General features: G+C 41.0%; 1 protein-coding gene across 1 annotated transcript; it reads left to right on the forward strand.

The window, feature by feature from the left end:
• The first annotated feature begins 518 nt into the window (after window positions 1-518).
• On the forward strand, window positions 519-26,411 carry LOC106547405 (flavin-containing monooxygenase 5). Its single transcript, XM_014064555.2, has 9 exons — window positions 519-640; window positions 8,401-8,537; window positions 9,465-9,653; window positions 10,941-11,103; window positions 15,720-15,862; window positions 23,340-23,539; window positions 23,713-24,065; window positions 24,614-24,686; window positions 25,624-26,411. Exons 2-9 carry the CDS (start codon window positions 8,403-8,405, stop codon window positions 25,967-25,969), a joined length of 1,602 nt encoding a protein of 533 aa, XP_013920030.2. The 5' UTR covers window positions 519-640; window positions 8,401-8,402; the 3' UTR covers window positions 25,970-26,411.

The raw sequence follows: 26,411 nt of genomic DNA on the forward strand, positions 1-26,411 counted from the left end.
AGAAGAAAACCAGGAAGGACTTTACTATCTGTAAGCTTACAGCATTTGTTTTTTATGGATATAACTCAAAATACTCTTAAGAATAAAATCTTGCCTCATTTCCAAGCTAGGAATAAAAATGCACAGGCAGATGCTTGAACTAGAGGTAGGGTTTATTTCTGAGAGCACAACATATAGTCAGCAGTCTGTGTATTTGTTAAAGGATGAATTTCATAAATTAATCTCGAATGTATGTATGAATATTCAGAGTATCAGCTTTTTGCAGCTAAATATTCAACAGTAGCCACATTGAGCAACTGACTTAAACATCCTGTTGGATTGCTCTGCTGCTCGTGCAGCTTTCCCACATTCCAGAGGTCACAGAATTTCAAAACATAAATATAATTCCCATTCCAGGAATGCAAAGGATAATTATTAATCAACCATTTCTTCATATAACCTGTCATGGATACCTGACAATGCCAACACTACAAAATCTAATCAGATCCCACCTCTGCCAAAATGGGAGGAGTAATTGCTTAATGATATCTTTGGGAAAATGCTTTCTCCTGTTAAGAGACTTTTATTGTGTAAGAAGCGAAGAAGAGAATACATACATCCATTTCTTCTGCTATTGACTGTTCACCTGCAGCTTTTCCAGGTTTGTTGCAATTTGTTGATATGAACCTGTTCTCATATGTTCGCTGTGTGTTGTGGCAGTGGGGGCTGGAAAAATGTGTAAATAGGCTAGTCAAGACTGGAAAATAGAGACCTGATCATGTTTCCTTGTTTCCTTCAGTTTAAAGGATTAAACTTATTCAGGTAGCACAATCTGTTTCTTAAAGCTTCTTTTTTGGTCTAAACTAAGATTACAAAATAAATTCGAATGAAAGAGAAACAGCAAAAGAGTTCAGGTTTCTTTTCTGTTAACTCATAATCGCAAGTATGGCTGACAAAGAGTAACGTTTGAGAGACCATCTTGGGATGAGGAGGCTAGGCTGCTAATTTTATTCCGATTTCTTTGAAGAGAAGCTAAACTAGCAATTTTAAAGGAAGCTTTGTGGAAATATTTGTTAGCGAGGTTGCTCAACCAGTCCTCCCTTCTCCTCCTCCACTATTTCTTTTGGTTTAGAGAGTAAAAAACAAACAAACAAAAAGCTTTACCTTTAGTTCAGAACAACACCTGCATTGCTTTTCTCTTCCTTTCTTTTCTTTTTGATAATTCTATCCAAGACTAAAGGATCCTTCAAACTTGCTCCTGAGGAAATTGCTGGTCTTCTCTTTCACACGTGTGAACCAGTGTATTGTTTTGTCACCCTTTCAATCATTGAAAATTACTAGAGGAGGGAGAAGCTAAGCTACAGTATGTGGCATAAATTATATGTTAAAACCCCCTTTCAAACAACTTTTTGCCCACTTGATGCATTTCCATATAATATTGATACTTTGCATAAGAAGGATTTGAAGTCATTTTGATAGGTCCTTGTGCTTCCCTTCTATGGATTTTTTTGGGGGGGGGGGATTTAATGGTATCTGCAACTTGAACCATATTTGATTTTATGGCTTTTTTACTACTGATTCTTCTCACCTCTTCTTCTTGTAAAGAACTAAATACACACCCATGTCCTCTGAATTTCATTTTGCCCTTTAAATCCATATCCCTCACTCTGTAGCCAAAGAACCACAGAAAGTATGAGTTCAGAGGGGAACTTCATAGATTAATTAGTGTTGGAAGAAATATCCATCTGGATTAATTCTAAGCCAGGAGAAAGGCACTGGAGACAAAACGGAGGCTGATTGGAAAGAGGGTCGATTTATTGATGAAGCAGAAGTACATGGGTGTTCTGGGCAGCTGACCACATGGAGTTGAGAATTAGAGTTATTTATACCTTATGTTGCACCTTGCCCTTGAGCTTCCTGTTTCTGTGCAAGAATTTGTATTCTATTGTCTGTTGTAGTGGTCATAGTTAACTCTGTAGGTTGTCTGAGAAGTTTGGTTGAAGCCTGGAGGGTGATGCAATGTGATTTTGCAATGTGGTGAGCTCTGCTGCTAGATAATCCTATTGTCAGCCCTGGAAGCCATCTTTTGCATTGGGGCTTCAGGCCAGTCACATTTAGTCTGGGGGAAAATGGGAGGGGGGATTATATGAAGTGTGGAAGGTATATAGTCTAAATAACATTCCTTTCTCAGAGAGTCAAGGACATCTTTCCCTACAGCTGGAGTGGTGTGAGTGGGAGGCATCTCCAGTTGGGACAGGGTCTGATTGGACCATGTGATGGACTTGTGGGTACTCGGCAGGGACTTGAACGTTCAATTGGGTGGGGAAAACCTGGAAGCTTTCAGATTCGGGTTTTCTCAGATGTGCCAATATGACATCTCAAATAAAATGGAACTTTGAGGCCTCAGAGTTTTCTTTCATTGGGGGTGTTACTTGGAACCCTGACATTAATTCAAATCTTCTTTAAGAACTTATCCAGCCTCAGGATGCTTTCCAGGGTCCTGAGCCCTGAATGTTGACTCAAAACCGGGCAGCACGAAGACTCAGGGAAGATGGAGGAAGACCAGAAAGCCACGGAAGGAGCCACAGGGGATTGTTTGGTGATTTATGTCAAAACCCTCTACTCCCCTTCCCAAGCTGTGGTGGAAGCAGAAGATGCCGCAGACAGATAGCACCAGCTGGGTGCTCAGCCCAAAGAGCCAATGCTTGAGTAAGTCATGCAACTGGACCTGACCCTGAAAAGCGAAGCTGAGGAAACCATACCATTACAGGAGATGCTGTTGGAACCACTGATGGGTGCGGGACAAGCCCTGCCCCTCAAGTGGAGAATGCTGAAGCAGATGCATCACAAGCACTCTGAAGAATGGGGATTTCCACCACTGTCACACAGCCAGTTGCTAGCCAGTCTCCCAGAGCAGTTCCATCATTTCAGTGTGGGCAGTGCCACTCAACCCCTTGGCACCAAACAGCCTAGATGGACCTTGGCCTAGCCTATGTTCACCTTCCTGGGCCAAGAGACCACAATGCCACTGAATGGAGCGTCTACCTCCTTTCACTTGGCACGGAGCTGTTCGGCCCATAGCCTCATGCATCGGGCCAGACCTGCTGCGATGATGACCATCATGGGGCTGCAGATAAACCAGTAGCAGAACCTACTGAGCCTATTTCCTCAATCGAGAGGAAGTGGTGGCGATGACCTAATGGTAAGCGCAGCCATCCACCCCTTTACTATCAAAACCAGAATAATAATGCCAGAAATGGGGATCCAAGGGGAAGTAGAAGCCATCGTAGACATGGGCTACACCAGATGCCTAATCAGCCTCCTCATAGTTGAGTAGTTAGGCATATGCACAAGACCCTTAGTGTAATCCATCTGCTTTAAACAGGTTGATGGGACACTAATCAGCTGGGCCAATACCACATTAGTCACTGAGCTCGTCAGACTGGAGATGGATCATCACCAAGAACTTATCCAGTTTGTCATAGCTCCAAAAATGACTGGATCCATCATACTAGGTCTCTCATGGCTTGACAAATGGGGACCAACCATCATTTTGGAGGACAGCTATAGGAAAATAAACATTGGCATTGGCCCGCTGCCATCCAGAGAGCCAGACCAGTGCCAGAAGGCTATGAAACCCGACAATGGTGGCGAACCCGAACCCGCAGCCCCAGCTACTGATGGACTGCCCAGTCGTCCACAAGTGCCAAAAGAATATTGAGACCTATCAGGGTTTTCTAGTGAAGAAGACTGCAGCTGTCGGCAGCTAAACTGCGCAATCCAAAAATGTACTCCATGACTCCTAAAGAAAGGGAGGTTTTGAGAAAGTACATTGATGCCAATTTAGCACGGGGCTTCATCCAGCCTGCAAAGTCCAAAGTGGCTGCCCCAATACTTTTTAAAGAAAAAAAAAGATGGGGGAATAAGTCTGTGCATGGATTTTCATGGAATTAATGCCATGTGCATGGAGAACACCTCTCCCTCATGAAGGACATGCTAAGCCACTTAGCCAAGGGCAAGGTGTTCACCAAATTAGATTTAAGAGAAGCCTACTACCGGAAATGAATGGAAAACTGCCTTTAACTGTCCACTTTACAGCTTCCAATTTAAAGTTATACACTTTGGCCTGCAGCAGTGTTCATGAAGCTAATCAATGAAGTCCTACATGAGCACCTAAACAAAGGGATCCTAGTTTACCTGGATGACATTCTTATATTCAGTGAGACCCTTGAAGGACATGTAAAGCTAGTACGGCAAGTGCTGAAAAAACTCCTCGCCACAAACCTCTATGCAAAGCTGTCAAAATGTGAATTCCATAAAACCTCTCTAAGTATCTAGGCTATCAAATATCCAGTGGAGGAGTGGAAATGGATCCAGGGAAAGTGAAAGTGGTTCTGGACTGGCAGCCCCCACTCACCCGCAGACAACTTCAAAGCTTCCTGGGATTTGCCATTTTTTACAGGTAATTTATCCCCGCATTTGCAGAAGTCGCTCTGCCCCTAACAGAACTGTTAAAGATGGGCTCTCCTGATGGCACAGTGGCCGAATCTGGACAATGGACTGTTAAAATTTAAAATGGTTCTTTGCCTAGAAGCCAATTCTTCAGCATCTAGATCCAGAGCGGCAATTCATCATCCAATCAGACAATGTAGCCATGGCAGCAGTGCTCCTACAAACAAACCCACAAGGACAACTTCTGCCCTGTGCCTACATGTCCAAAAAACTCACCAACCCTGAGAGAAGGTGGGCCTTTTGGGAGAAAGAAGCCTATGCAGTCCGGTGAGTCCTCCTCTCCCAAACAAGTCCACTGGACACAATACTTCAGAAGATTCATATTCAACCTGAAGTACATCCCGGCAGGAAAAAATATTGCTAGCTGATGCCCTGTCAAGAAAACCGCAGTTTGACAGCCTCAGGAAAGAAGTCATCCATGCCATCATTTCCCCAGCACAACAAGCAGAGCAGGTCACCATCAGAGGCCAAGCCAGGCAGCCCCCTGACCCCAGATGGGACAAATTGATAGCTGTGTTAAAAACTGCACTCCCAGCTGACCCCTGGCTCACAGATAACAAAGACGTTTTGATCATGAGGGATGAACTAGCATGGAAAGGATCCAAACTGTATGTCCATGCGAGCTTGAGACTGGAAGTGCTACAGTGCAGTCATGACTTGAACCTGGCTGGTCACTTTGAGTTTCTGACAATCCTGCACCTCACTAGGAGACAATTCTGGTGGCAAAAGATGAAAGTGGATGTGGATGGTAAAGGGTCCAGGTTATTTGAGGAACCCTATGGAACAGCCCACCCCCCTCAAGCTGGCAGAGGAGGCATGCTGCAGATCCTGTCAGTCAAGGAATATCAGCTGGCAGGGTCCAAGAGAAGAGTTTTCTTTGCCATGGCCCCAGCCCTTTGGAACATCTTGCACCATGAGATGAGATTGGCTCTCACCCTCCTGACCTTCTGCAAGAGCCTGAAGATGTGACTCCACCAGTTGGCTTGGGGCCATAATGGGGAAATATCCACTAGATACGATTGATCAACTAATAGCATCTGCCACCTCCCCCACTACATTTTTCCTCTTTTCCTCCTCATCTTTTAGTTTTAGTTATAATCTGTATTTTCATTGTGATTTCATTTGTGATGTTATACATTGATAGATATATTTATATTTATTTTGCTGTTATAAGCCACCCATAGTTGCCTTGCAGTGAAATGTGTTGCAAAAATATTTGATAATAAAATAAAATTAAATAATACATTAAAATTAATTAAAATTAAAATGATCTGTCATTGAGATGGGAAGAATTAGAGAGGGAAAATGTTCTCCAATAAGTAGATGTTGGAAAACTGAATGCATTTTTGGTGGGACTGAAGTTTCAACTGAAAAACCACAGATTGATATGTGCTATTACAGGGAATAGTTCAATCAACTTTGCATCCAACTTTTTAGATCAGATTAGGTCATGTGGAGGGGACAACTTGATAGAAAGCCGATAAACAAGTGGCGAACACTGTGGGCCTTTTGTCCTGTCTGGGAGACTTGTCGCGTACCTCCGGTCGTACGTCGGCATCACTATCTGGGTCTTGAAGCTTATATTGTTCTGGACTCTGTGACATCGGGGTGTCTGGGCAAGCCAGGAACTCTGGGCCTTTCCACCAGATCGATGTTGCCAAACGAGATGCATGGATAGAGAATATGGCATGGTCTGCTGGGTTCTGGTCAGTCGGAACATATCTCCATTGCTCTGGGTTAGAAGATTTCCTGATCCTGTCTATTACTGACGTAGACATAGAAGCACCTGCTTCGATTGTGGATGTAGCCTAGCACCACCTTACTATCTGTGTAGAAGGTGGTGGCTTGCAGCTCAAGGTCCATTGCCTTTGTTATCAGGTCTGCGAGCTCTACAGCCAGCATGGCACCACAGAGTTCCAACCTTGGCACGGTGTGACCTTGTTGCGGTGCTAGTTTCGCCTTCCCCATGACGAAACCAACGTGAACATCATTCTCCCCACCGTAGACTTTGATGTATCCTACGGCTGCTATTGCCTTTGTTGACGCATCTGAGAAGATATGTAGTTCTTTCTTCCTTGCAGCTGTAAGCGAGATGGGAACGTGCATGCACTGTACCTGAGCACTTTGTAGACAACTCAGGGAGTCTTGCCATGTTTCCCACCCTTGTTTCTGCTCTGGCGGAAGTGGCTCATCCCAATCTTTGATGTTTTGAGAGAGCATGCGCAGCAGGAGCCTCTCTTGGATCATTACGGGAACAGTGAACCCTAGGCGGGGTGTCAAACAGGCTGTTCACGGTTGACAATACTCCTCTTCTTGTGAGAGCAGTTTTCTGAGCTGGGGATTTGAAGGTGAAGATCTCCTTTTTCAAGCCCCAACAAAGATCAAGACTGCACTGAATAAAGAGGGTATCTCTGCTGAAGTCAAGTTCCTGCAACCCCTTAGCGTGGTCTTCAGGATTGAAGGCTGCTAGCACTCCCTCACTGTTGGATGCAATTTTATGCAGCTTAAGATTGGATGCACCTAGCATCTGGCGTGTTCTTTTTAATAGGTCTGTGGCCTCTGCTGGGGTGGGCATGGATTTTAGGCCATCGTCGACATAAAAGTCCCATTCCACAAACTGGCATCTGCACCGTATTGGGCCTCATCCACACGAGCAGTGTGTTGCAGGCCGAGGTTGGGGCTGGGGAAGAGCCATTTCCAAAAAACGTGCACTCAACAAGTAGAGAGGGGAAACATGCATTTATTTTCTATTTTTTTTAACTTTGTAGTATCTGCTTTATTAGTATATCAGAGCCTGTGAGCACTCTTCCACAGGCAAAAATCAGGCTTTTTAGAGAAGATTGCAGAGGCTGCTTTCTCATGCAACTCTTTTTTTTAAAAAAACACATTTTCTTAATCACACAAAGTCCTTCATCTCAGGAGAATTAAACAGCCTTTCTCACTGAAACTGGATGTCTCTCCTTGCTTCAAGAGGGGGTGGGAGTGGGAATCCCGTCAGTTGTTCTCATTGAAATGGGATGCAAACGGAGGTTTAAGCTGAACTTTAAGTCTTTTTTACTTCGGAGCTTAGAGAGGAAGGCAAAGGCATGCATCAACCTTTTTACATGAAGGGAATAAACTTCAAAGCCTTTTCACTCTGAGGAGGTTAAAGGATTTCTAATGTGGTTTTACTGTTCTGTCCTGGGCGTTGTAGGCTTGCTGGGGCATGCAGTTTAACTCCACGCTTAGGAACTTCTTTCAGATCACGTTTATTATCAGGCATTCTTAATAGCAAAACTTACAGTTCAGTGTTAAGATACTTCTGACCTTTCATGATCTGTCTCATCACGTAGTGTAAAAAGTCATTAATTTCCTCTAATCCATGCTGCTGGTGCAAAGCTGCTTTTCTGGTAGAACAAAAGGCAATTCAGTGAGTGGTCAGTAATGAATCAATTTTCCCCGGGCAGAGTACCCCGCTGCCCAATCAGGGAGCACAGATGTGGTCACATGTTATGGAACTACATTTCCCACAAGGCAGTTCTGCCTACATTTCCCATAAGGTAGTTACATTTCCCACGAGCTAGTTTCTTAAAGGAGACAGCTCTTAATTCCTACATTAGCTGTATACTGTTGGGACAGCACAATCACAATAGAGAATGTCAAGGTGCTTGTAGGAAGCCTGAGCATGGTTTAATTTATTTTAAGGAAGCGCTAATCATCCTGAAAACATTGGAGGAATCGGGAGTCTTGACAAAGGCTGGGAGGTATGCAGATGAAACAGGTTGGCAGCTATCTAAAAAAGTGATAGGAAATGGCAACTATTGATTGGATTTCCAAATATATTGGATTATTTATTTTTCCAAGTATTATTACTATAAAATACATAGAAAGGAATAAACTGGTCCTAACACATCTGCTTTTGGAAAACAGAGATGGAAAAGAAAAGAGTGGCAATTATTGGAGGTGGTTCCAGTGGACTCTGTAACATCAAATGCTGCTTGGAAGAGGGTCTGGAGCCTGTGTGCTTTGAAACTAGTGATGATATTGGGGGACTGTGGAGGTTCAAGGTAAGTGCAAATGCTCCATAACCATGAAGCTTTACTTCCAAGGGGTTTGTCATCAACTCTCTCAACCTTCAGCACTGTTTCATGTAGCCACTTGGTATAGCAATAGCAGTTAGACTTATATACCGCTTCATAGGGCTTTCAGCCCTCTCTAAGCGGTTTACAGAGTCAGCATATCGCCCCCACAATCTGGGTCCTCATTTTACCCACCTCGGAAGGATGGAAGGCTGAGTCAAAAAGGATTTCTAACTATCATAGTTAGAAAAAGAAATAATATATTTTTGCCTCAAAAGCATCCTGAAGATCATAGAAATATGTATGTCAGAATGAAGAGAAGAAAAAGATGCAGCAGATTTTGTCAAAATGTATAGCTTTCCATGAAAACCATTATGGAGTATAGCTTACAGAATAGGCAGATGATTTCTGAGCATAAAAGGGCTGGATACATAGGGCATTGTGAATTTAAGCATAAAGCTGCCTCTTTCTGTGCTCGTATATTTATATTGAAACTTAGTACTTTTATTTGTGGATCTTAAACCCTTAGAATCATCTCAGACACAGGAAATGAGCAATAAAGTCTGAATTGAATTTCCAAAGACTGGAGAAACAGGAATGCATTTCAAATAAAGTTTAAGGTTTTAAGGTTTTAATAGATTTGTATGCCGCCCAATCCCGAAGGACTCCGGGCGGCTTACATAAAAACAATTTAAAAATATTAAAAGAATTTAAAATACAAGACAAAGCGAATTAAAAAACACAACATGCACTCAATCTTAGTGGGGCTGGAGATCAATCAAAGATCAACAGCCCCAGGCATGCCGGAACAGCCAGGTCTTAATAGACTTTCAGAAGACCGAGAGAGTGGGGAGGGTCCGGATAATATATATAGAATAAAAACAGCAACAAAAACTATTTTTTTATTTATTGCAGGAGAATCCTGAGGAAGAACGGGCTAGTATTTACCAATCTGTGATCATCAACACCTCCAAAGAGATGATGTGCTTCAGTGATTTCCCTATCCCAAATGATTTCCCCAACTACATGCACAACTCAAAGATAATGGACTATTTTCGGATGTATGCCAAACACTTTGACCTTCTGAAATATATTCATTTCAAAGTAAGATGAATGCTCATTATCAAAATCCAGGCAGTATCCCAAAGTCATCATTTGTGACCTCCCAGCTGGCTTCTAACAGGCCAAGTCAAGGGGGAAGCCAGATTTTCTTAACAACTGCATGATTCATTTAACAACCATGGCAAAAAAAGTTATAAAATCAGGTAGCTGCCTTGTTAGCAATGGAAATTATGACCCCAATTGTGATCATAGTTGAGAACTACCTGTAATTGGCATGCTTGAGGAGAGCACAATACTATGCTAAAATATGAATGGGATTTTAGTGTTTTAGGAACTGCTTTAATCCTTCCACTTGTATAGTGGCAGAAATATCATAAAATCATTGAGTTGGAAATGAACATTGAAGTCATCTAGTCCAACCCATTGCTCCATTCAGGATCCACTAGAGAAGTCTATATCTTAAATGTTTTGCTCTCCAAACTCCTTCCAATATTTAAACAGTATTGAAGAACCCCAAAATAACTTTTGTTTGTATGGACTATATTTACAATTTTACTGTATTAAATTAGAAGTAATGCATTTGTAGAATATTTATTAATTGAATAAATAAAGTCAGGAAGTTCTACTTAATGTCTAGACTGAACCACTTCCATATATTTTTTTAATCCACTGATTCTTGACCTATCTTGGGATTAGACATAGTTTTGATTGTAAATGTCTTCAGATTTCTTTCCCAGCCATTGTAGGAAGTTAGAGTGGTCACATACTGCTGCTGAGTACAAGCAACATATGTGGTTCCCTTCCATATGTAACCTGCTTGCTTGATTAACCAAGGTGAGCGGAAAATTCCAACCAAATTTGCATCTAAAAAACACCCACACCTTCATGTAAACCTTATGCAAGAGATCCAGAAATTTATTAGAGACTATCTTTCATAACATTTTGTTCATTTATAAAGGTATGTAAGATGAATCTGATACATGCAGAGGCCTGTTTTTCAGGTGTGGTGAAAGAGTGCTGTATCATTTCCAAACTGCAGGATATGTTTCCATCAGAAATATAGTACTCCACATGCCTTGGATTTTAGGACAAAAATGTTAAGACCAATCTTTCTAACCTTTTAACCTATTTATTTAAGAAAATCCCCTGAAAAAAAGAACATTTAACCTTAAGGTTTAATTTAGGGTTGCCTTTTTATTGGAAAGTAAACCTCAGGTCCATCTCTAATAAATCCTATTATGTTCTACAGCTTTCTGGAGGGAGAAAGATTTTCTGAGCAAAGAAATAACCATGTGTTGATTTACTATTTTCCTGACTTTCTGCTTTCAGTCTAAAGTCTGCAGTGTAACAAAACGCTCAGACTTCTCTACCAGCGGCCAATGGGATGTTACCGTAGAGTCAGATGGGAAGCAGGAATCATCAGTTTTTGATGCAGTTTTGGTCTGCAGTGGCCACCACACCACTCCCTATCTGCCCCTGGACTCCTTCCCAGGTATGATTTGAAATCATTAAGAGGTTGACATTCCTTTTTCAAACACAGAGTTGAATTAAATTGGACAAGAGACCAGGATACCCTTGTGTCCAGGGAGGTCCAAATACCCATAGGCACTTCATCTTGCTAGGCTTGAGTCAGAGCTGTTTTGCACATCTAGTCCCCAATAGCCTCCAGCCATTGGGATAGGACATCCACAGCATTACTCAAATGGTCTGGAGTAACAGAACGTAACAGAATTACAGAGTTGGAAGGGACCTTGTAGGTCATCTAGTCCAAACCCTTGCACAAGCAAGAGACCCTACATCATTTTGCTAGTTGTTAGTCTGCCATGGATATGAGAGGTGAGAGCCAGGTGGGAGTGGGTAGTTACTCATTGTGCCTTCCAGAAACACCATCTCAAGGTCAAAGTCCTGGGAAGGGAATGCAATGGCTAACCAGCCAGCCCATCATTGAAGAAAGAGTTCCCAAAACAACTTATTTGAATATAATTGGACAATAAAGGACTATCAAGGGGGAAGAACTGGGGAGGAACTGTATAGGGAAAGTTAACTAGGAAAATTCGGCATGCACTCTTTAATTCAGGCTTTGCTATACTATAATTCACTTGGCTTTTAATAAAAGTATACCTGTCACTGCAAATGGAATCTAGGGTCTTTCTTTGCTAAGGAACCAAGTTGGGGCAAGCCACTGACAAATGGTCCTTTGAGAAGAGGGTGCACCACTGTTTCTTTAAGAGCTGGCAGGACCACTACTACTCTTGAGGAATTAACTGTAGCCCAGTGAATCTTTAGGTATAGGTTAAAGTGACAATAATTTTGCCATTTGAACAGGTGAACAATGGGGCTAAGTAAATTAACATATTCCATGTGGTTAACTGACATAGATCAAAATTAGTTAGCTAACAAATATGCTTGTATAGCATTTGCACCTGTGCTCTTTCCCACTTCATAAAATTAACAATGGTTGTTACATAAAATCATCTTCTATCATAGTACTTCATGCTTTTTTAGTTCTTTTTCTTCTTCATTATATTGAATAGCATATGTGCATACTATGGATCTTAAAGGTTGACTAAGACTGTGTTAGGTACAAACTAAATTGGAAATTACCTGCAATAATTTTCCAGAATTTTGAACTGGTTTTCATCCATGTGGCCAAAGGAAATTATAATGATCAGTAATTAATTAATTAATTAATTAATTAATTAATTAATTAATTAATCAATTAAACCTCCATTGTGATGTAATATACTTCACATAAAATAATCATTTTTATACACATAAATAACACCTGCCATATACCAGATTAACATTGCAGCAAAATATATATGCTAGGTTCCTTTTGAACAGGATTGAAATCTGGGTAGAGGAAAACAATATCCTCACAGAAGAACAAGCAGGTTTTAGACAAAACCTATCTACTATTGATAACTGCTTTGTCTTGAACCATCTAATTGCCAAATATGCCTGTAAGAGGACACCCCTGTTTTCTGCTTTTAGAAACATTACAGCATAAACATTTGATATGGTAAACAGAGAAGTACTGTGACGTAAACTGACGCCTCTTAAATAGAACCTAGATTACTGGCTTTGATAAAAGCCCTTTACCCAAGCCCTTAACAGGTACTGCTTAAGGGTGCGGTATGGGATTAATGGGGCTCTGACTAACTGGATTCACACAGATAAAGGGATAAGGAAAGGATGTATTTAGTTTATATATCAATAACCTGCCAGGGATGGACAGGGATAATGAATGATCCCATGACACACATATCCAATGATCCTGAATACTTACTGTAACAGCATGATTTATGCTTATGACTTTATCATGTTCACAGGTAGGATTACATTGGCTGTTAAGATGATTCAGCTGTTATTGCCAGGATAACTCCCTAATCATTAGTAAATCTAAATCTAAAATAATGGTGTTTGGAAAACATCATCAGAGGCATAGGTGCCAATTAGACAGTGAACCAATTGAACAGGTTAATACCTTTGTGTATTTAGGTGTAACTTTTCCCAAGATTGGATCTTAGGCTTGCCATCATCAATGGAGTACACTTAGAGCAAAAGCCCATTTGTATTTATTGCTTAAACTAAAAGATCATAGTTATCCAGGGTCCCTAGCCCCATTAATTAAAGTATATAAAGCTAAGGTTACCCCTATGCTCTTGTATGGAGCAGAAGTTTGGGGTCTATACTTAACCCCAGTCCTAGAACAAACACAGTCACAGCATTTGAGATGTATTTTGGATGTAGATCCAAGGACATCCGCTGCAGCAGTTAGAGCTGAATTGGAAATTCATACAATTCATGCACTATCCAAAATTAGAGCACATAATTACTGGTGCAAAGTCAATGAAATAGAGACTGATAGACTCCCCAAGTTATGTCTACTAGAGCAAATAAAATTACAATCACAAACCTCCTGTGGCCTTCCTGCCACTTGCATAACAGGAGAACAATTCAAAAAAAGAGCTACCCAAAGAATTAAGGATACAAAAGAACAAAATGATATAGCTACCCTTAGTAAGTTGGGTAACTTGAGATGGCTGAGCAAATACAAACATACTTTTCAAGTAGGCCGCTATTTGAAGTTTCAACTGCCAAAACATCTTAGGGAGCTATCTACGCGAGCAAGATTCAAACAGCTTGACCCAATGGTTAGATATGGGAGATTCCATACTATACCCTACAACGAGCATCTCTGCATTTGCAGAGCAGCAGAGGTAGAAGACCTGGCTCACATCCTTTAGATTGCTACTTGTATAAGGGAGTGAGGGACAGGTACCTTGGTCTATAACAAATGACCCATTGGGATTCCCATATCAAAACAACTTACTTTATGTGAGAATGATGCAGGAGGGGGTGCACAGGTAAACCCACCAGTGGCTGGCCAGGTTAGGTGGTCTTAATAGAATGGACCTTATAAATTCATATTAGCTTGGCTTTTCATTCTAGTGCCCTGGAGTTCCAAAGTTGACTTTTAGCTGGAGTGAACTTTCTCTCCAACTTCCTCATAAGTATTAAAAATAGGGCTGAACAATGTGGCAAGACCTTTTAAAGGAGGGGCACAGGAAGCCAGGCGTGGGTGAGAGATAGAACAGAGGTAAAAACTCCCGACAGCTTAAGACATTATAGGAACTTCTCTTTTTTGTATTTTTCCTATGTACTTCTCTGTAACATTCCAAATGAACTTCTACTTTTCGAAATGCCATGCTTGTCTCATGTATGGAAATGCCTTGAGAATGCACAGTGTGGAACACGGCATAAAAGTAGCATCCTGGGCAGAGCCCAGGCAGTTCAGATTTTGGTGTGTGAACACGCTGAACTCGATGCATCAAATAAACCTGTTTCTCTCACCTTCGTGGTATCGAGTCCTGGTCTTTTGTAAGTAGATTACAAACCTCAATCTGCTGCAACAAGGCCAGAACCTGAAAATAACATTTAATACAGCACAGTACTTAAACAAAATGGTTTGGAGATTGATTGGGGTAGATGGTAGGGATGACACCCAAATATAATTTTATGTCATTTTATTCTATTTAACATACTTATGTATTAAATTATATTGTATCTTATCCTATAACTATTGCATTTTACCCTACTCTTATTTTAAATTGTTTGTATAGGATTTTATTGGTGATATGTGTTTGAAGCTTGTGCTTTGATATGGCCTATAGGCTAATCAATATAATAATAATAATAATAATAATAATAATAATAATAATAATAATAATAATGTGATTTATAATATGCCATTAAATCAGTGTAGACACTTAAGCAACCACATTGATAGATTTCCCCCCCAGAATAGCAATAGCAGTTAGACTTATATACCGCTTCATAGGGCTTCCAGCCCTCTCTAAGCGGTTTAAAGAGTCAGCATATTGCCCCCACAGTCTGGGTCCTCATTTCACCCACCTCGGAAGGATGGAAGGCTGAGTCAACCTTGAGCCGGTGAGATTAGAACCGCTGAACTGCAGATAACAGTCAGCTGAAGTGGCCTGCAGTACTGCACGCTAACCACTGCACCACCTTGGCTCCTGAATAAAAAGAATAAAAATCTTAACATAATTCTTGATTAGACACCTCACGTCCTGCCTCCTGCACTGGTTACTTAGTGAAGAACTATTTCTTGTGAGATGGTGGCCATATATAAATTGAATACATTAATAAATAAGTAACAAGTCAATTCATTATCATACATGAAACCAATAGCTAATTCCATCTGAAGGCACCCTTTTTTGTTTTCCCCTTTAGAGAACAAAAGGTCCCAATCATACTATAGATTTCTCTCATCAGAAAGCTTCTTCAATTAGAATTAAAGAATTACCTCCTGTTCATCCCCAGTAAAACGGCAAAGACAGCAATGCCACAAAATTCTTAGCACAAGATGGATTGAAAGATGTGAGAGTGCACAAAAAAGCTCAGAGGTCTGTTTTACCTTTAAAAGGCATACACCCCCATGGATATGGGGAAAAAAGAGGAATGGGGCAAATTTTTCATTGATCGATTGATGCCCCTAACCGAGGACACTACCCTAATAGAAAAATGTCATATAAATCCAGTGTGAAAACAAGCAACTTGAACAATTTTACTCTTGGCTTACAGGAATTACCACTTTCAAGGGTCACTACTTACACAGTCGTGATTACAAGAGTCCTGATGCATTTACAGGAAAAAGAGTCATTGTGGTTGGTATTGGGAACTCAGGAGTGGACCTTGCCGTGGAGATAAGCCACACAGCACAACAGGTTGGAATTACTTGTCTTGTTTATATTAATGAAGGGCAAGGAATTAAGAAAGCATTCTTAAAATTGTGAATGCCCACTGATCTTGTGAAATCTCATACCCCAAATATCTGATGATGCATGCAAAAAGTCATTTTGAAAATATCTATAGGATATTGAGTAAAATGTGATAAAGGTGGTAGAACAGCTTTTTTGAAACAAAGGATTACTTGGCTAAAGGATTATCTGTGGTACAGCTGTGGCAAGCTCCCTGTTGTTCATCTCCAGAGAATCCCCCCCCCTCCGCAAAGGTTTTCCAAAACTACAGTATGTGTACAGCAGGGGTGGGTTTCAACCGGTTCGCGGCGGTCCCCGCGAACCGGTTGGTCGGCAAACCCGGAAGTAAGTAACTTCCAGGAACGGCGAAGGGCCCACCCACCTGCCCGGGCTCCTTACCGGTCTTTGAAGGCTTCTGCGCTTCCACACAGGCGCGTGGCACATACAGTGCCTGTGCGATTCTCCGCGAGCAGCTGGATGGCACACACAGCACCTGCGCGAGTCTCCGCGAGCAGCTGGAGCATTGCGCAGGTGCTAAGACGCATGCATGAACTGCATGCGTGCACGAGGACGCCGCTGGCCCCATTCCAACCGAACCGGTTGGAACGGGATTAGCAACCCACCCCTGGTGTACAGCTTAGAAAAGAAAGTGAAATGGAAGCAATCTGCCTCCTCCCAGGTATCTTGATAACTGGGTTAGGTTACTGTTCATGAGAAAAGCTGTCCACTGACTTGCCTGCTGTCTCTTGATGCTTTATGCTTACTTTCCCATCCTCCTTACAATCTTACAGTTATGTTAATTTTGTAACATACCTGGCTTAATTGCAATGACCCATTGACTGGCAACTGTGAAACTATTGCCTATGACAAGATAAGCCTTTGATGCAGAAGTATGCTGCTGAAAATCCTATTTGCCTGGGGTTCAGAGTTTGGTTAACCAAACCTTATATGGAGTCCAGACATGAGAGAAGGTACACATAACTGTTATTCATTCCAGCTACTGGAGAAGATGGTGTAATTTGCCTGTCGCTTTTCTCTGACTCCACTTTTTTTTGGCACAGGCCAGCCAATTAATTTAGTTGAACTATTTTCCAAAACAAGGAGAGATATCAGGAAAATAAGCCTTGGATAAAGATAAAGAAATTAAACTGCATCTGAAAGAGCCACAAATATGCAAATCTCTGTAGTCCTTCGGGAGCAAGGATGAAGGATTGGACATTCAGAGTGAGGTTCTAAGATATTGTGCTAAACAATATTCTACCTCTGTCTCAGTCAAGTTTTTAATTAGACAATAGAAGCAAAAATTAAAATTGGAAAGAGAAAAATATGTAACATCAATATGAGAGGACATAGCATCCAAACAATTAATAAGCAGTTTAAGGAAATGTCGCTACTTATGTCTGGTATAAGTCAAGCAAACAATGAAGCGTGAGTCTAACATACAGAATGCATCAAATATTGAAGAAGCTCAAGAAGTATTTTCAGATATCAAGAGGATCTTAGCAGGTATACAAGAATAAATTAAAAGGTTATAAGGTTATAAGGTTTATTGTACTTGTATGCCGCCCTATTCCCAAAGGGACTCAGGGCGGCTAACAAACCAAAGGGGAAAGGGATAATACAGACAAAAACAAAAGGCAAACAAACAAAATAGAAAAACAATTTAAAAGCAACCAACAGCCACACAAATTCGAGAGGGGGTGGGAACTCATCAGTTCCAGGCCTGTCGGAACAGTCAGGTTTTGACGGCTTTGCGGAAAGCCTGAAGGGTGGTGAGGGTCCGGATCTCCACAGGGAGGTCGTTCCAGAGGGCCGGAGCGGCCACAGAGAAGGCCCTCCTCCGGGTAGTCGACAAACAGCATTGGCCGGCGGATGGAATTCGGAGGAGGCCTAGTCCGTGGGATCTAATAGTTCTTTGGGAGGTAATTGGCAGCAGGCGGTCTCTCAAGTACCCAGGTCCAATACCATGAAGGGCTTTATAAGTGACAACTAGCACCTTGAAGCGTATCCGGAGACCAATAGGCAGCCAGTGCAGCTCGCGGAGGATAGGTGTAACGTGGGTGTACCGAGGTGCACCCACAATCGCTCGCATGGCTGCATTCTGGACAAGCTGAAGTCTCCGAATGCTCTTCAAGGGCTGCCCCATGTAGAGTGCATTGCAGTAGTCCAGTCTTGAGGTCACAAGGGCGTGAGTGACTGTTGCAAGAGCCTCCCGGTTCAGGTAGGGACGCAATTGGCGCACCAGGCAAACCTGGGCAAATGCCCCCCTGGTCACAGCCGACAAATGGTATTCTAACGTCAGCTGTGGGTCCAGGAGGACTCCCAAATTGCGAACCCTGTCTGAGGGGTGTATAATTTAACCTCCCAGCCTGAGAGATGGAATACATGGCCAATTATTGGGAGGGAAAAACACAAGCCACTCGGTCTTGTCTGGATTGAGTGCAAGCTTGTTTACCCCCATCCAGACCCTAACAGCCTCCAGGCACTGACACATCACATCAACCGCTTCGCTGAGTTGGCACGGGGCGGACAGATACAACTGTGTATCGTCTGCGTACTGGTGATATTTTATCCCATGCCGTCGAATGATCTCACCCAGCGGCTTCATGTAGATGTTAAACAGGAGGGGGGACAGGACCAAACCCTGCATCACCCCATACTTAAGGGGCCTAGGGGTTGACCTCTGCCCTCCAACCAACACCGACTGCGACCTGTCCGAGAGGTAGGAGGAGAACCACCGAAGAATGGTGCCTCCCCCCCCCACCTCTCGCAACCGTCGCAGAAGGATACCATGGTCGATGGTATCGAAGGTCACTGAGAGGTCAAGGAGCACTAGGACGGAGGCATGACCCCCGTCCCTGGCTCTCCAGAGATCATCGGTCAGTGCGACCAAAGCAGTTTCCGTGCTGTAGCCAGGAGTGAATCCAGACTGAAAGGAGTCTAGATAATCGGTTTCATCCAAGGACCGCCGGAGCTGGGAGGCCACCACTTTCTCAACAACCTTCCCGACAAAGGGGAGGTTGGAGACTGGACGATAGTTATTTAAAATGGCTGGAAAGAAACAGTCTAAGGCTTGGGAGTCTTAAAATGCTGAAAATGTTGAATTCTTTTTCTCTATACACCATGAATTTATGTTAGGTGTCAGTTACTTGACAGTGTTTGTTAACTACAATTCAATAAAAAATGAATGAATTCATTCATTTTTTATTGAAAAATAAAAAATGTTCATGAACTTCTTCGGAAAAAAATATTTCCAGAGGCTTTCTGCAAGCACCTATTTAGTTTACTCACCCAGTAAGGAATATGATTTTATTATTCAAAACAGATACAGTAAATCCTTTTTTAGGTTTGAGAGAAATGTGAGAGATTCATTGACAAGCATTGTAGTGATCTGGAGGCTGTCTACTAGCCTCTATGCAAGAATTGTATTGTAAGGTTTTGCACTAATGGTATTAAACCTCCTTAGAATTGCACAAATATAATTATACAGCAAAATGTGTGAAAGGTTATAAAGAGAAAAGGACATTCTTCCATTTTGATGGACAAACGAAAAAGAATGAAATTTTGGGGACGTTTTTGAAAAATGTTATGATTAAAGAAACAATTAAATGCTCACTAAAATTAGGACTATTACATATAATTCAATGGAGAGTTTATGAGGCTAAACAGTAAAAAAAAATACTATATTACTTTTGGCTTTTCAGCACTAGGAAAACCTAGCATGTTTATATATTGAAATTGGCATAGCTTTGTATTAGATAAAATGTTGAAGAAACTACTATTGAAACTTTAATAACATCATTTAAAAAAAACATATTTAACCATGCCTGTCAGTTCCTAGATCCACAATGGTTCTACGGTATGTATTCTCTAGGTCTGGAACATCATTTTGAAGTCCAGACTGGCCACGAGATTTTAGAACACTACATTTTTCTCATAAGCTCAAACAATACTGTAACTGCTCAATTGGGTACAATTCTGTTTAAACATTTTTACTTTCTCAGATCAAATAATTAAAAAAAAAAGTACTCTTTATCAGCCAGAGTATTTCTTGCTTTATGATCCCCTAATTCCCAATGCGTGCCTGGAAAAGTTTGTTCCCAAGCACGTGGCTGACCCTGGAGATAGAAAGGAAACTAGTTTTCCAAGTGATCAAGCCATATGGACCAAATGACCATGACCCGTCAAAACCGCGCTCGACTAAACCGCGCCCGATTAAACCGCATCGTTGACGTCATCAACAGGGCGACAACAGCCAGCGCGGAGAAAGAAGGGCGCTTTAAATAGCGCTTTGAAAGCAAGCCGATTCAACTTAAGGTAAGGGTTAGCTTTAGGGTTAGCTTTAGGGTTAGATTAAGGGTTAAGGTTAGGTTTAGGGTTAGGTTAAGGGTTAGGATTAGGTTTAGGGTTAGGTTAAGGGTTAGGTTTAGGGTTAGGTTTAGGGTTAGGTTTAGGGGGGTTAGGTTTAGGTTTAGGGGTTAATTTTAGGTTTAGGGTTTACAGCGTGCTTCTGTCTCCGCGCTGTTGTCGCCCTGTTGATGACATCAGCGACGTGGTTTAGTCGGGCACGGTTTAGTCGAGCACGGTTTTGTGGTTGAACCCCAAATGACATCTATATAAAGGTTCAGATACAGTAGATGATCTACCTTTGTTTTTCCTTTGCCTTCTACCTGACTTTTCTTGAGAATGAAGAAATTTTACTATGTGCTATTCCAGTGGTGGTTATTTCATGGCCTCATAATCAGGCTCCATAATGCAGTGCAGATTCAGCAGACACTGAATCAAACACTGATGCTCTATCAAATCACTTCTCAGCCAGGCCCAATTCATTTTTTTTGGCCAAGGATTGGGGATGATCCACTTTCCTGCCTAAGAATCCTATACCCTGCTAAGCACCTTGTGAGTAAGTGGCAAGCTGCTAACTCTGCATGCACCTGCTTCTTCGTTATTGGTACCTACTGAACAAAGAAAGCTTCATTTGTGCTTGCTGGACAAGGAGAAGATTTAAGCCACGAAGGGACTACCTTCTGTTGCTGGAAGTTTTGTACTTGGTTTATTCTTGCACCAGATTGCTGATATGTTTTTTTTTTTACCATGGTATGTTCTTGACCAAGATTTGGAACTTTCCTTGGCATTTTTGTGTTTTCTGATGACAGACTGACTGAATTGCCTTCTCTTAGCCTCCAACAAGCTAGGGCACATATACATGTTCTTTGTTCTACTTCCCAATACCTCTGTTGTCATCTCTCCTGTCTGCCTTTACAAGCCTCACTGAAAATGCACCAGTCCAACTGCTTGTACTTACTCCCTCACTTTTGCATCTGTTACCAAACACCTACCATGTTCCCTCCCTAGCATCTGTACAAGCTTTGCCCGCAATCACCCACATCCTACCTGCATCTTGTTACCAATGGCATGGGTGTTCATACACACACACACACACACACACACACACACACACACACACACACACACACACACCAGAACATGAAAGTTATGATCTTCCATCACCCCTTATACAGCTCTTTTGTCATTAAGCAGGTTTTCTGTAAAACTTTGCCCAACCATCTTGTTTCTGATACAGGGTTGTGAAAAGCTCTATCTGAGGTGAAGCTGCCCTTGACATATTATCCAGCACTGAATAATGAAACGAAAAGACAAAAGCCATAATAAAATAATACTTTTTAAAGTTTCCCATCAAAAAGATGGGCCCAGCTATTTACCTATGCTGTTATAATAACACAATTTATGCTTTAAATGCCATTGTTTCAGGCCGCATATAGTTGTCACCCATGGTTTCTGCATTCAGAATGTCTCCCATTTTAGACACTGCCTCTTTTTGCAAGAGCTTAAAACTCTCAGCAGCTCCTCAAAAATAAACTCAGTTGTGCCAAAGCACTCTTTTGCCTGTCATTTCCAGGGAGCTTTCTCCATCCGATTGCTGCTGAAGGCTACACTATCAGATTTATTATTGCCATTAAATGTCTATGAAAATGGAAGACAAATTTATTGAATCAATTCAATTCTGTAGCCTTTTGCCTACAATATTCACCTGTACTCACCACAGCCACCTCACCATGGATAATTTGCCATGGCTCATGGCTAACTTGTCATGGCCAACTTGCCATAGGACAATTTACCTTAGCCACAGGACAACATGCTGCGGGACAAAAGTTTGTGTCTGGAAAGAGGAAAAGTGTAACCTTTGCACATAAATATTCAGATCTAGCCTAATGTCAAACTTCCCAATTCAGATCTTTAGGAAAGAAAGACCCTCAACTCCATTTGTTGGAAGTGATAGGCTTTTTTACTAATGTTAAACGATTGCATTGAAAGTAAGGCTAGATCTGAATATTCCCACACAAAAGTTACACTTTCCCCTTTCCATGGCCCTCCCCCCTTTGACCAGTCCATCAGTGTCCAATAGCAGGCCATTTAGATGTTTTGCAAACTGCTTGGGTGTTTGATGCCACTCACAGTTTTGCCTTTTGCCAGGCCACGTATTCTTGGTGGTTGGTTTATTCTGGCTTGGCACCTCTGGTTTTCATCAAAGGTGTCTCCCCCTCCCTCTTGCATTTTATGTCAGGATGCCAGTAAAGCATAGAAGACGGTGAAATAGAACCATTAAAGAAAGGATACAAAGGATGGACAAAATGAAATATAAATGACAAATATTGAAATATATTTTAAAATTATTTTAAATAATATAAAACTGTTGAACTGTCCTGCAGCGAATTGTTCCATGATGAATTGTCCACAGCGACGTGTCCCATGCCAAGTTGGCCATGCTGAGCTGACTATGGTGTGTTAGCCACTGTGAATTAGCAGCAGTGAGTTGACCACGGCAAGTTGGCCATGGCAAATTGTCCCATTCCAGTATTGAAAATACACCCAGATTCCCATCAGATATCCTAGACTTGGAATGGCCTCTTCCCCTCTCCGCTTCTTCCTTAAATACCCCGCTCCCTCTCCCCATTTTGGTTTATGGAAGAAAAATTTGATGTGGACTTTTAGTATATGTGATGTAAACTAGAATAGTTGATTCATTGGAAAATCTAAAGACAATGTTAAGGGGAAAAGCAAGAAATATAAATGCACATGTTTTTTCAGTGTAGCTGATGTGGCAATCATCAGACATAACTAGCAAAGAGACAGGAAAGTAACCCAAATTTGCATTATCTTCAATTAGATCATCTTTGTATTCTTGATTAGAGATTGTAAAACTTAAAATAATACAGGAAAAGTACTGGAAATCTTTTCTACACAATTTATCCAGGGTGAAAGAATAATGAGATAATTTACAGCTTCACTTCACTTTTCTATCTCTGTTCACTTTCTGTACATTGGCATCTAGTAGATACTTTAATAATGGCAAAAAAAAATACTAGTAAGAAAAATTGTTAGTGGATTTGTTAGTTTAAGATCTTTCTCTTATGTTGTCCAGGTTTTCCTCAGTACTCGCCGAGGAGCATGGGTATTAGGCCGCGTTGGTGATAAAGGCTATCCACTTGATATTATATTGACTACTCGAGCTAATTTATTCCTGAAACAATGTCTTCCCTTGTCCACGATTGATCAGTTGATACAGAACAAATTAAATAAAAGATTTGATCATTCTCATTATGGCTTGAAACCTAAACACAGGTATTTTACTATAATATGCTACTTTGCCTTCTTAATTAAATCTCTCTAGATGTTAGCTAGTTGTACTTTTTCTGATCACCGTTTCTAATTTTGCTTTTGGCAAAGTTTCTATTGACATTGTGTTACTGTAACTCCTTTGCATCACTATCAACATTTTGTTTTTCCTCTTTCAGTCTTAACAGCCAGCATCCAACAATCAACGATGACCTTCCAAATTGCATTATTTCAGGGAAAATTGTCGTAAAATCAAACATCACTGAGTTTACTGATACTGCTGCCATCTTTGAAGATGGTTCCAAGGAAGAGGATATAGATTGTGTTATCTTTGCTACTGGATATAATTTCTCATTTCCTTTCCTTGGGAACTACATGAGAGTTGTTGAAAATCAGGTCTCCTTATATAAATTTGTCTTCCCACCTCATCTGGAGAAACCCACACTAGCAATCATTGGTCTTGTGCAGCCACTGGGGGCTATCATGCCCATTGCAGAACTGCAAGCTCGCTGGGCCATACGTGTCTTTAAGGGTAAGTTCTTTCAAAGTTTGTCTGGATGTTAATGTACAAATTTTGGGCACTGGATACACACTATACTTATCATAGTTAGCTGAACTGTACTGAAATAAAACAATTGTTTTAAGTTTACACAACATGCCAAATGATAAGCAATTACCGTATGCCAGCTGAATTATCATAGCAGTCTGAACAACATATCAACTGAAACTAGATATACTTTCAGAATGAAAATTACAAACCATGTTTAGAAATGAATACTTTGATGGTACTGGGCATTTATTTTCTGGTATTAAAATATTTATCTAATGAGAGCTGCTATTGAAGAAATCTCCTTATATGGACTATCTTCAGAAATCTTCCCATTTGACCAGTCAATCTTAATTACACATAGAACATCACAGAGGAGAAGATGACTCCATCCATTCTCAATAGAATGTTTTAATTTAGCTGAATGAAAGTCTTTTCAGAAATTCTTTATTTTCATTTCCCTGTCCTTAGAAACTTTCCTTCCTTTAGATCTATTAAAGTATTGTCTCTAAATCTTTGCCCCACTTTTTTAGGGCTTGCTGAGCTGCCATCAACAAGTGAGATGATAGCTGATATTATCGTTAAGAAGTTTTCCATGGGAAAAAGGTATGTATTTCAATTGTTGAAATACGTATCAATATTCTAATACTTACTTTAAGCATAATAATTGGTAAACATGTAGCTTCGATAGGTGATTTTCTGTCCTATAATGTATTTGCAGACTTTTCTAAGCAGGTGACACAGTCAGGCTTCCCAATGCTAAAGCCTTTTAGAGACATTCATAAGAGGGAGAAACTAAGCAGTTGAGGCTCAGTGATAGATTTCTTCCTAGATGAAATCCAGTATTTTTTTCCCATGTCCATTCTCTTTGTAATGTATCTCTGAGAACTCAGATGTCTATACACTAATGCCCAAAATATGAGGAACAAACAGGGTGAACTTGAAGTCCTACTACATGAGGGCATTCCAATATTGTTGCCAGGGAGAACTGCTGAACTGCAGTCAGCTGAAGTAGCCTATTGAACCACTGCACCACCTCGGCTCAACAGATTGAAATGGCCTTTCACTTTAGGAAATACTGAAAATCATGGTTATGAAAACTTTTTGCTAGCTTAAGTGCTCTCTGTGAGGCCCATGTTTACTTATTACATTATTATCTAAATTATGCTTAGAAATGCAGCTGTGATAAAACTAGTATCATTGGAGAAAACGCTTTTGGATTCCCTTCCCCTTCATTTGCCTCACCGTCAGAACAACTCTTAATGTCTAGTCCAGGCATCTTCTAGGTATCTTCTTCCTTGTAGTTCCTGTCCTCTGGAGCATCTGCCCCAAGATACATGTGCCCCCACTCCCATATTTAAAAGAGCCTTGAAAACCTGCTCTTTCTCCAGACTTTGTGTTTTCTGTGCTGCACTGTTCTTCATTGGTTGTTCTTTCTTCTACTATTTTGGTTTTTAGATCACATTTTGTGATTGTTTTGACTATAGGCCATCCAGGCATTGTAGAGTTGTTAATCATTCCTCTTCCTGCTTGTCTTTTTCAGGTATGTGAAAAGTCAACGCCACACTATCCAAGTGGACTATATAGAATATATGGATGAAGTGGCTTCTCTAATTGGGGTCAAGCCCAACATATGCTCACGGTTTATCACAGATCCTAAGCTGGCCCGGGAGCTTTTATTTGGGCCGTGTACTCCGTATCAATATCGCTTGCAAGGTCCAGGAAAATGGGAGGGAGCCAGGAAAGCTATCCTGACCCAGCATGAACGAGTCTTGGACCCCTTGAAAACCAGGCCAGTTACTCAATCAGACAAGAATACCTTAGTGCCCCTTTGGTTTAAGTTGGTTGGCCTATTTGTTCTGTTCGCTGCAATTTGGGCTTATATTTAAATCCACAGAAATCCTATTCTCCTAATGCCAATCCCAACCTACATGGATTTTTGGCATTACAATTTCAACTTTGTGCCTTTAATAATTTACCTATTAAGTCTGCACATATAAGCAGACAGACTTTATTTCTCTAAAAACAGCAAAATTTTACTACATTATGTGTAAGTTTCACCCACAAATGATTGTTAATATTTCTTGTTAGGGGACAGTTTTCTATTATCGTTTTATTGATTGTACTTTTATTGGTCAATGATAATAAAGTCCTGTCTGTGTCATATATTTCTGTTATCCTTCTATTCATGTGAGTCAGTTTTGCTAGATGAGAATGTATTTTCTTAAGCGTAAAGTAAAGTAATCTGCCTAAGTATAACCTGTACAAATAACATTACTTGGAACTTGTCTAGAAATGTCACTTTCCCTGCAATAAAATATTTGTAAACAG

Source organism: Thamnophis sirtalis, unplaced genomic scaffold (genome assembly GCF_051295495.1).
Source record: "Thamnophis sirtalis isolate CommonGarterSnake01/CBP01778 unplaced genomic scaffold, rThaSir2_p1.2 scaffold_12, whole genome shotgun sequence".
Classification (NCBI taxonomy): Eukaryota; Metazoa; Chordata; class Lepidosauria; order Squamata; family Natricidae; genus Thamnophis; species Thamnophis sirtalis.